General features: G+C 45.1%; 1 protein-coding gene across 2 annotated transcripts in view; it reads right to left on the bottom strand.

Annotated features, from left to right (window-relative positions):
• EDARADD (EDAR-associated death domain) overlaps window positions 1-12,157 on the bottom strand; it is an 87,102-nt gene that overhangs the window by 60,164 nt on the left and 14,781 nt on the right. For both annotated transcript variants that reach the window (XM_011935737.1, XM_011935739.1), the window contains exon 3: window positions 7,002-7,041. In XM_011935737.1, coding sequence (XP_011791127.1) covers window positions 7,002-7,041 — 40 coding nt within the window. The remainder of the gene's footprint in view (window positions 1-7,001; window positions 7,042-12,157) is intronic.

Genomic DNA, 12,157 nt, shown 5'->3' with positions numbered 1-12,157 from the left:
GTTCAGTGTTGAGTGTCGTGTGTTTGGCCATCCCTGTAACCCTAAGATGGAATCCCTCCCTCACTAACGGGGTGAAGAGGAGACAATCAAAACACATTCTCCCCTGGTGGGTCACGGTGGCTCACGCCTGTAATCCCAGCTCTTTGGGAGGCTGAGGCAGGTGGATCACCTGAGGTCAGGCGTTCGAGACCAGCCTGGCCAACATGGTGAAACCACGTCTCTACTGAAAATACAAAAATTAGCTGGGTGTGGTGGCGCATGCCTGCAATCTCATGAACTCCAGCCTAGGAGACAGAGGGAGACTCCATCTCAAAAACAAAACAAAACAAAAATCCCCTGATTAACAACATGATATCAAATTCCACTGTATTCATTCGTCTGTCATTTTACTAAGCCTTTCAGACAGTAGAGAGTGGGATTATACTTGTCCCAACAGCTCACCCTCCTAAAGGTCAAACCTAAACCATTTTGGTTCTCTTGTTCCAAGTTCACGTTGCCAGCAAAAAGCAAAGGAACTTAAAACTCATGTTAAACATTTAACATCTTTCCATATGAATTGCTAGGAAGCAACTTCCATTCCAAAGTTGTGTTAACTCACAGTTTTCCTACCAATGGTGAAGATGGTACAAAACAGCTTAAAAACTGACTTTGTTCCATCAGATTCTAATCTTTAGTCACAGAATTCAAGGCCATACTCTAAACTTTAAAGTTGGCAGAAATACATTATAAAAGACATTTTAGCACCATGTAAAATTTTAAAGTTATTTAGCCTTAAATACAGAACCATTTAACTCAGGGTTGAAAAGTCAGGATGAAGTGAGGGATCGATTGATTAAGCCATTTGTTTTTTACATTCATTAGCAGTCTTTTTTATTTTATGTGTTTATTTATTTTGAAACAGAGTCTCACTTCATTGCCCAGGCTGGAGTGCAGTGGCATGATCTCAGCTCACTGCAATCTCTGCCTCCCAGGTTCAAGCGATTCTCCTGCCTCAGCCACTCCAGTATCTGGGATTACAGGTGCATGCCACCACACCTGACTAATTTTATTTTTGTATTTTGAGTAGAGACGGGCTATCGCCATGTTAACCAGGCCAGTCTGGAACTCCTGGCCTCAAGTAATCCCCCCACCTTGGCCTCCCAAAGCTTTGGGATTACAGGCATGAGTCACCATGCATGCATTAGCATTCATTCACCTATTATGTGCTGAGCTGCTAGATTGGTTCAAATAAGAGACCATGTGTATTCATTGTCTCACACACAATTCTGCCTGGAATAAAAGACTTTCTTTTCATAATAGTATGATCTGAGAAACTGAAGCTAAAAGTGTGGTCTTTGCCTAAGGCTGTGTATGTTATCTTTTTACTGCTAGAGCGGTTGCCATCTGACCCAGGCTTGGGTCCCTCTCAGCTCTCCTGCCTCTCAATCAGAGTGCTGGGCTCTCCTCCAGACCTCCTTAGTTGGAATCTCCAGGGGTCCACAAGTCTGCATTGTTGACAAGCATCCCCACATTCTGATGCACACTGAAGGGTCATTCATCACAGCCCAATGTAATAAGCATGTGACTTCAATCACAGTCATTCCCACAATGTCAAAATTATTAACCTAGATTTCTTTAAAGTGTTTTTTTTTCTCAATACGAGAAGTTGAGTTTTTTCTTTTGTTTCAGTTTTGTTTTTGTTGAGATGGGGACTCACTGTTACCCAAGCTGTAGTGCAGTGGCGCAGTTATAGCTATAGCTCACTGCAGCCTCGAACTCCCAGGCTCAAACGATCCTCCAGCCTCAGCCTCCCATGTAGCTGGGACTATAGTTGTGCACCACTACACTCATCTAATTAATTTTTTTTTTTTTTTGTATAGATAGGAGTCTCACTATGTTGCTCAGGCTGGTCTCAAACTCCTAGTCTCAAGTGGTCCTCCTGCCTCAGCCTCCTGAGACACTGGGAAAGAATTTGAATTTAATAGCAACTTTTCTCAGGTGGTTTTCCAAATGCTCCCATGGTCATAGTCCTCTCCCTCCCCTCTATCCTCTTATACATAAAAGATTAAAAAATGTTTTGGAGAGTTGTTTCCATTGTATTCTTGCCATAACTGGGAGGGGAGGGCACACTGATTTTTGGTTTACTGTAACAGAAGATTCCCAAGAGGGTCTCTGTCAACACTTGGGGGACAGGGGCGGGGAGTGTATTTATTGAACAAGCAGGATGAGAACACACAGCACACCATGCAGGTGGGAGGATGCGGAGTTTCCCGTGAGAACAGGGACAACTCTTCCCGTGGCATCACTATCAATCCGTGAGGTAGGAAATCATATCAAATACAATATATTGGCTTCCTAGTTTTAGGACAGACATTTCTACTTTTGAATTATTTAGTGATTTCCTGGTACTTGTTTATTTTCTCTTCAAGTGTTCAAACTGAACTACTCCTTCATAGTTAATTAGATTGTTAATATAATTAACAATGTTAATTACACTGCTCTAAAAGGCACCCCCAAACAGCATCTATGCTTAAGTTCAAGTTCCTCAAACTTCTTAAGGTAGCATTAGTCTACCTTACTTCAGTGGGCTCAGTGGCTCACGTCTGTAATCCCAGAACTTTGGGAGGCCAAGGTGGGTGGATTGCTTGAGTTCAGGAGTTCGAGACTAGCCTGGCCAACATGGTGAAACCTCCTTTCTACTAAAAAATACAAAAATTAGCTGGGTGTGGTGGTGGGCGTCTGTAGTCCCAGCTACTTAGGAGGCTGAGGTGAGAGAATTGCTTGAGCTTGGGAGGCAGAAGTTGCAGTGAGTTGAGATCATTGCCACTGCACTCCAGCCTGGGTGACAGAGCAAGACTCAGAAAAAAAAAAAGAGGCCAGTGCGGTGGCTCACGCCTGTAATCCCAGCACTTTGGGAGGCCAAGGCAGGTGGATCACGAAGTCAGGAGATCAAAACCATCCTGGCTAACACAGTGAAACCCCATCTCTAATAAAAATACAAAAAATTAGCTGGGCTTGGTGGCCGGCGCCTGTAGTCCCAGCTACTTGGCAGGCTGAGGCAGGAGAATGGTGTGAACCCAGGAGGCAGAGCTTGCAGTGAGCTGAGATCATACCACTGCACTCCAGCCTGGGTAACAGAGCAAGACTCCGTCTCAAAAAAAAAGAAAAAAAGAAAAGAAAAGTCTACCTTACTTCTCTTTAACTTCTAAATACACTATAATATTTTTTGAATGATCAAACAAAAGAGCAAGGACACGAGAGGAAATGAAGATGATAAAATCTTGTTAGATTCGTGTATTTAAGTGTAATTCTCTCCCATTATGAATAGTGGCTCAAAAATCAAAATTCCTTTTTCAAACACATTTTTCTCTCAAAAATGTGAACAGTCACATTCCCTACAGAACAACCAAGCAGCAGCTTCTATGAGATACTGGGAATCATGTGATGGAAAGTAAACCTCAATCTCACCAGTTCTTAGTACCCGCAGACTCACAGAATGGCCATCAGAAAAGAGCCCCAAACAAAATGAACCCCTGTAAAATCAGGGGGTGACTGTAAAATCAGGGGGTGACTGCTTGAGATGGAAGCTCTGCATTTATGCCCAATGAGAAAACAGATATAATTTATGTTAACACATTTCACCTCAAAAACAGATGCTGATCACTGAAATTACACTAGATTTCCACACATTATTCAAAACCAATCTATTCTGGCCACTGTTAAAGGTTTATACTCTCTGTGAATAATGTAGGAATATTCTAGCAATATGAAAGAGATTTTGTGACACTGTTAATGCTAATTACAAATGATGCTTCTAGTAAACAAAGCCGGCCTCCTTAAAACTCACTTAAATGTTGGCGTCCTAGGCTTTCCTTTATAGAATTAAATTACAATTGCTTTTAAGTCTATAAATCAGTCTCTTCGTTAATTCACGTGGATTTTTCTTTCCCTAAAAACAACTTATTTATTTATTTATTAGACAAGGTCTCATTCTGTCACCCAGGCTGGGGTGCAGCCCAGGAGGTCCATGCCTCACTGCAGCTTCAACCTCCCAGGCTCAGGTGATCCATCCACTCCAGCTTCCCTGGTAGCTGGGATTACAGGCACATGTCACCACGCCTGGCTAATTTTTTATAGTTTTTGGATAGATGGGGTTTCGCCATGTTGCCCAGTCTGGTCTTGAACTCCTGGAGTCAAGTGTGAGCCATGGCACCCAGCCATAAACAACTTGAATGAGAAAACTACCACAATGTCTAATGATAGTATTGGTCCCACTAGCGACATCAAAGAAAAATACTAGCAGACATCAAATTGTTATGTTGTTGAGCGCAAATGTGGGAGTAAGTTTTTAAACTTCTAGACATGGTTCTTTACTTATAAAACGATGTATGTATTTGGAAATAAGAAATTATGCACTTAATAATAATGTTCACTGCAATCTGTTCCTTGATCTAAGAAAAAAAATACTATTCAGCATGAATAACGACAAAGGAAAGACCTAGGGTATGGTTTTCACATTCGTGTTACTTATAAATTCATTAAGGTTTTGTAGAACTCAAATTCTAGGAGAAATCTGATGATACAATTACTGTATTATCAGGTTGCTAGGCAACAATCTTTTTCTTTCAAAACAGGAAATCCACTTAAGAGTAACAAAAAAAGATATTGAGCCCGATGGACCACGACATTCAATGCTAGGGCCACTGCAGCTCCGTCTTTTTCTGACAGTTTCACTTTGCCACTCTGACTGAAAGCTTAATTTTTCACACTTCTTCAGCCGGATTTCCCTGCACCCCTGTCTGGTGCTCACAAGTGCCAGGCACCATTCTCGATTTATTTCATTGAATTCTCACCAGCACCCTGGGAGGTGGACAGTAACCTTATTCTTCTTACTGCGCTGAGGAGGAAACAGAGACCCTGAGACCCGAAGCCACTTGCTGAGGCCACTCACAGCCTTTTTGGACAGAAAAGAAAGGATGCTCTAATGGTGTCATTTCAGGGAGCAGGGAGAAGGGTCTGGGATAGTAGGGGGAGAAGAGGAGGAGAGCTTTGGCCAAACTCTGGACAGGTTGGCCCTGGGGATCTCCCTACGATTATCCACTACCATGAGAATTGCTGGGGAGACCTACGTTAATGCGTGCTGGGCAGGCCTACCCCTCCATGGTGACCAGGATGCCAGGTGCCCCTGCCATCTCTGAAACTAGTCAGATCTGATTGTCCCCAACCTCACCCCATCCCACCCCTCATCTCTGGGTTGTCAGCAGACTACAAGGTAGAGGCACCACTGTGACAACCAGCAGCCTGGCCTCCATAAAGGAACACAGGGCCCAGGTGAGGTGGGTAGCTCCCACCTGTAATCCCAGCACTTTGGGAGGCCAAGGCAGGTGGATCACCTGAAGTCAGGAGTTCAAGACCAGCTTGACCAACATGGTGAAACCCTACCTCTACTAAAAATACAAAATTAGCCGGGTGTGGTGGTGGGCACCTATAATCCCAGCGACTTGGAAGGCTGAGGGAGGAGAATCGCTTGAACCTGGGAGGCGGAGGTTGCAGGAGTCGAGATGGTGCCACTGCACTTCAGCCTGGGCAACAAGAGTGAAACTCTGTCTAAAAAAAAAAAAAAATTAGCCGGGTGTGGTGGTGGGCACCTATAATCCCAGTGACTTGGAAGGCTGAGGGAGGAGAATCGCTTGAACCTGGGAGGCAGAGGTTGCAGGAGTCGAGATGGTGCCACTGCACTTCAGCCTGGGCAACAAGAGTGAAACTCTGTCTCAAAAAAAAAAAAAAAAAAAAAGGAACAGAGCCCTGCTGACCACCCAGCAGGAGAGGTTATGCAAGGCTAGTGTCTAGCCACCCCTATGGTCTGCACCATGCCTAAAGCATAAGTGTATGGGTTATCAAAGATAGCTTTTTTAGTTTGCTTTTGGGCCGAACAAGCATCCCTCACCCCTTTGTCTAGCCACAGAACATTCTTTCCTAGACAAAGTGGCTTGGGCAAAATCCACTGTGTAACCCTCCTCCTTGACCCCATCTCAAGGCTCAGACCTGGCCAATGTCTTCCATCCTCCAGATGACAATAGTTAATTTAAGGATGACCACATGGGGTGACCTGAACTGCCCCAGTCACAATCATCTCTCAAACTGTGCTATCTGTGCTGGCGGAAAGGCTCCCTCTTCCTCCACCGCCTTGAGAACACCATCTAAAGCAGGAGGCGCTAGGAATCACCTTTCCCTCCACGGGGGTGGGGGTGGGGGAAGCATCCTGCCCAAGAATGGAGCCAACATGGAACAAGACAGATGAGACGGAGAGACTCAACCTGACAGCCTCATTTAGATGCTTGGATTCAGCAGGGCCCAAAGACCCCAAAAGTCAGTGAGTTCCCACTTTTTTTTTTTTTTTGAGATGGAGTTTCGCTCTTGCTGGCCAGACTGGAGTGCAGTGGTGCAATCTTGGCTCACTGCAACCTCCGCCTCCCGGGTTCAAGCGATTCTCCTGCCTCAGCCTCCTGAGTAGCTGGGATTACCGGCACCTGCCACCACGCCCAGCTGATTTTTGTATTTTTAATAAAGACGGGGCTTCACCAAGTTTACCAGGCTGGTCTCGAACTCCTGATCTCAGGCAATCCACCCGCCTTGGCCTCCCAAAGTGCAGGGATTACAAGTGTGAGCCACTGCACCTGGCCAGTTCCCACTTTTTAAACAAATTAGTGTTAGATTTCTCTCCCTTTGCAACCCAAAGTCCCGACTATCTTCATTGGATTCCTGTTAAAAACACCACAGGAATTTAATGCATAATGTGTTATGGAATAATTTACATTTTTTAATAAGAAAATTCATTTCTATTGCAAGGTTAAAAGATACGATTTTAAAAAAGAAAAAAGAACTAATTTCTGAGATAATCATGTCACAAGTCACGAGCTAATCTATGGGCATGTTTCTGCTTTAGAATTTTAAATAATGAAAAATTACGTCACAATATTAAAATAATCACACGTTCAAGTAGTTATTTTAACCGTACATACCTTTAGGGAGTTCCGTATCTTGAATGGGATATTTGTCTGACTGTAGAAACCAACAAAAGAGGAGAGTTATTTTTAAATGCCATATAAGATCAAAGTGAAAAAAGAGCTTTGTCTTGGGAAAGTTATGACTTCGATTAAAAACTTGAACATGTTTAGCCTCAAACTTATCAACTAGCCTCATCCGTTGATTGTATTTATTCTCAGCTGACAGGAATGAAAGCAAGGTTGACAAGAGGGTTAATGCTGGAATATGAAACAGAATAAGCTTTCCAAATTTCCACAGCTTGGACCACAAAACTACACTTCCTCTCTTTTCTGCAGTGCTAGCCTCCAGCAGTTTACCACTGAGGACCATTTGTTGTCATGAATTCTGGGGACAGATGCCTTTCTCTCACCGTTTCTGCAACAGTCATTGGTCATGCGTTCTGGGCAGTACTCATCTATTGCAGAGCTCTGGCCTGGGTTGACTGAGACAGGATGACTCAAAAGATCCTTTTCTTACTGACTGCACAAAGCTCTAAAAATCAGTAATTATGCAAAATTCAGCACAGTTCCTCAATGTATCAGTTGAGAGTAATACTGTTACAGGAATTCAAAATAGCAAATGTTCTCACAATCACATATATTTCTTTTCGTTTATTCATACTTCCATGCAGATATCTAAAGTTCTGGCAACTTATTTCAGACTAAACAATGTAGCCATTTCTGAAAATGTCCATAAGAGGAATGAAAAGGAGCCTAATTTCCCAACCCTGTCCCCTAACCCCTGCTCGGCTCCCAACTCCACTCAGCCCCTGGCCTTCAGCCTGAACAAAATTACACCTCAACAATTTCCTGTAGGTCTCACCCATGTCTTCCTCTGAGAGAGGAGAGAAAGAAAGAAATGGAGAATCGAGGGTTTTGTTTTAAATGCCTTTCCTTGGAGTTTCTTTGGAGCTGGGCAATAAAGTTTCAGAACTTCTAGAAGCCTCCAACCTCAACCTCTCCTAACAAAAATAAATTAGTAAATAAAAGTTAATCACAAAGAATAGTCCTACGGTACTACCCCAGATCAAATTAGTTCTCATCATTCCACTCCCAAGACTGTGGAACACAAATCTGTACTAGAACATTTATCACTCTGTTTTAAAAAGAGGCTGGGCGCGGTGGCTCATGCCTGTAATCCCAGCACTTTGGGAGGCAGAGGCAGGCGGATCACCCGAGGTCAGAAGTTCGAGATCAACCTGGCCAACATGGTGAAACCCTATCTCTACTAAAAATACAAAGATTAGCTGGGCATGGTGGCTCGTGCCTGTAATCCCAGCTGCTCAGGAGGCTGAGGCACGAGAATTGCTTGAACCCGGGAGGCAGAGGTTGCAGTGAGCTGAGATCGTGCCATCGCACTCCAGCCTATGGAACAGAGCAAGAGCTGGTCTCAAACAAACAAACAAAGAAAAAAAAAAAAAAAGGTACTTGTCTATTTCCTCAGATAGACTGAGTTTTTCCAGAGATGGAACTATAATCTGTGCATCACCAGATTGTAACATAGTTTTAAGCAAACATCCACTGAAAGTCTGCATGGAAGACCACACAAGCCGCTTGCAGCAAGTGCAGAGCTCCTAGAGAGACTGACACTGGAGCTGGGCCTAGAGAATGGCCAAGAATTGGATGAACTGAGAAGCAGCAGCAAAGTAGTTGCAGGTGGCAGGCATGGCAGGAGCAGGGACCAGGTGGCTGGAAGAGCTGAGGGTATAGAACTGAAACAGTTTGTTGGAGGTGGACAGAGGAAGGTGGGATTAGATGAGAAACGATGGACCCAGTTTCTAAGAAAGACCAAGAAAGATAAGCAAAGGGATTTAGGTGGGATGCCCTTCTAGGTTCTCAGGAAACTTGCTACCTGCCTTGCACCAACTTTGCATAAGGGAAGATGGTCAACACAGTCTTGCAAGAAGTCAGACAAGCAGGCAATGACAATTCTCTGAGAGAGCAAATAGGGATTGCGGTACGGAAAAGGGAGCACGTGAAGGTCCCAAGGCAAAGATGGCTTCGTAGATCAGGGGAACACTTGAAGTGAGATGGGAAGCAGCACAGCAGTTCATTAGGTAAGGCTGCAGGGAGACTTTCCTTGCCAGAGGGAACAGCATTATTGCTACCCTGGGAGGGTGGAAGGGCATGGCGTATTAAGAAGCACCACACAGCCACACAGGGCTGGGTCATCAGGTGAGCACCGGATGCCGAGGTAAGGCCGTGGAGGACCTCATCTCCCACGTCAAGGGGTATATACTAAATCCTGTACCCAGCAGGAATGCCGCGGGTTGGATTCTGTCTCCCAAACCAGATGTGTTGAAGTCCTCACCCCCAGTTCCTCAGAATATGACTTTATTTGCAAACAGGAGAGTTGTAGAGGTAATTAGTTAAGTTATGAAGAAGGCAGTCCCGTGACCCAATATGATCAGTATCTTTAAAAGAAGAGATGAGGGCAGGGTGCGGTGGCTCACGCCTGTAATCCCAGTACTTTGGGAGGCCAAGGCAGGTGGATCACCTGAGATCAGGAGTGTGAGACCAGCCTGGCCAACATGGTGAAACCCCATCTCTATGAAAAATACAAAAAATTAGCCAGGCCTGGTGGCGGGCTCCTGTAATCCCAGCTGCTTGGGAGGCTGAGGCAGGAGAATTACTTGAATCCGGGAGGCGGAGGTTGCAGTGAGCTCTTGTACATTGCACTCCAGCCTAGGCGACAAGAGCAAAACTCAATCTCAAAAAAAAAAAACGAAGAAGAAGAGACAAGGCAGAAACACCCCAGGAGAAGATGGTCGTGTGCTAACAAAGTGAGAGAACGCAGTGATGCCTCTATAAGCTGAGGAGCTTCCACGATGGCTGGCAACCACTACAAGCTAGAAGAGCCAAGAAAAGATTCTTTCCTGTGGGTCTCAGAGGGAGCATGGCTCTGAGGACGCCTTGATTTCAAGCTTCCAGCCTCCAGAACCATGAGCAAATACATTTCTGTTGTTTAAGCTGCCCAGTCTGTGGTATTTTGTTGCAACAGCCCTAAGAAACTAGTACCAGGGACACTTTGGAAAGATCACTTTGTCCCCATGATGGAGAAGTAATTAGAGGCAGCCAAGCCCCAAGGTGAGCACAAGGAGATGACTCTAAGGGAGGGAAAGAAAACCTGGTATCAGGAAGTGAGCAGGATACCAGGGAGACCTGGGTAGTCACAGGTGGGGGCAGCGGGAAGGGAAAGAAGGCAAATGGAATAACATGTTATAGAAACCAAAGGCTTTAGTAACGAGCTACTCCAAAGACATAGAAGCCATGGCCACAGGTTGTTCTTCGTTTCCTTTTGATGAGAGTGAAGAGAGTGAGAATTTTTCTTTTTTTTTTTTTTGAGACGGAGTCTCGCTCTGTCGCCCAGGCTGGAGTACAGTGGTGCGATCCCCGCTCACTGCAAAGCTCCGCCGCCTCCCAGGTTCACGCCATTCTCCTGCCTCAGCCTCCCGAGAAGCTGGGACTACAGGCGCCCGCCATCACGCCCGGCTAATTTTCTTTTGTATTTTTAGTAGAGATGGGGTTTCACCATGTTTGCCAGGATGGTCTTGATCTCCTGACCTTGTGATCCACCCGCCTTGGCCTCTCAAAGTGCTGGGATTACAGGCGTGAGCCACCACGCCCAGCCGAGAGTGAGAATTTTTCATAGGAATTTCCACCAGGTATCAAAACTTGACCCCCTACGCTGTCCACAATTTACCAAGCCAGGGGTAATTAAAGGACAGGAAAATAAACACCTCAGGTCCTCAAGACACCTAAGATTTAAAGACATTTAGTTGAATTATATGAAGTGTATTTTATGTCTCTGTAACTAAATTAGTTAACCAAAACTTTTCATGAATTGGTAGATCCCATCCTCCGAGGATCTGGAACAGAAGGAATATGTCTACACAATATGCCCATCACATATGCCGTGCTGTCAGAGGGCACTGCTTTGGCCCTGAGCACGAGGCAGGGCTGGGCAGGAGAACAGGGCTCTGGTCTAGGCGGCTGCACACTTCCATTAACTGTCCTTTCTGCATCTGTAGGATAGGGATACCTGCCCCACCATCTCAAGGGATGGTTGGGAGGTTGAAAAATAATGATGGCAGCCATAAAAAAGAATAAAATTCTTCCTTTGGCCGCGCACAGTGGCTCATGCCTGTTATTCCAGCACTTTGGGAGGCTGAGGCGGGCGGATCATGAGGTCAGGAGATTGAGACCATCCTGGCTAACACGGTGAAACCCCATGTCTACTAAAAATACAAAAAAATTATCCAGGAGTGGTGGTGGGTGCCTGTAGTCCCAGCTACTCGGGAGGCTGAGGCAGGAGAATGGCGTGAACCCAGGAGGCAGAACTTGCGGTAAGCCGAGATCGTGCCACTGCACTCCAGCCTGGGCGACAGAGCGAGACTCCGTCTCAAAAAAAAAAAAAAATTCTGTCCTTTGCAGCAACATGGATGCAGCTGGAAGCCATCATCCCAAGTGAAATAACAGAGAAACAGAAAATCAAATACTGCATGTTCTCACTTATAAGTGGGAGCTAAAGAATAGGTACACATGGACACAAAGATGGAAATAACAGACACTGGGGACTCCAAAAGGGGGGAGGGTGGAAAGGGGGCTCAGGGTTGAAAAATTACCTATTAGGTACAGCATTCACTATTTGGGTGATAGATTTACAAGAAGCCCAAACCTAACCATTATGCTATGTATCCACATAACAAACCTGCGTATATACCAATGGAATCTGAAATTAAAATGATGATAATAATAATAAAATCATTAAATGAATTCTAAAAAACCAATATATGTGAAATCTTTGGGTAACCTTAAAGCAATAGCCTCAGAATGGTTATGGGAGGATAGGGAGAGGATGAGGCTCAGAAGCCAGCTGCTAGGATTAAACGCCCTAACTGAGGTAAATCTAGCAGCATGTGTCCATCTGGCATCCAGGCTGCTCCATTACCAAACCAGTAGTATTAAAAATAGGCCAGTGAAACCTCGTCTCTACTAAAAATACAAAAAATTGGCCGGGCGTGGTGGCGGCCGACTGTAGTCCCAGCTACTCGGGAGGCGGAGGCAGGAGAATGGCGAGAACCCGGGAGGCGGAGCTTGCAGTGAGCCGAGTTCGCGCCACTGCACTCCAG

The sequence above is a fragment of the Colobus angolensis genome, unplaced genomic scaffold, assembly GCF_000951035.1.
Source record: "Colobus angolensis palliatus isolate OR3802 unplaced genomic scaffold, Cang.pa_1.0 Scaffold148, whole genome shotgun sequence".
Classification (NCBI taxonomy): domain Eukaryota; kingdom Metazoa; phylum Chordata; class Mammalia; order Primates; family Cercopithecidae; genus Colobus; species Colobus angolensis.
The sequence above is the reverse complement of the archived record's forward strand: the minus strand, read 5'-3'. Positions and strand labels throughout refer to the sequence as shown.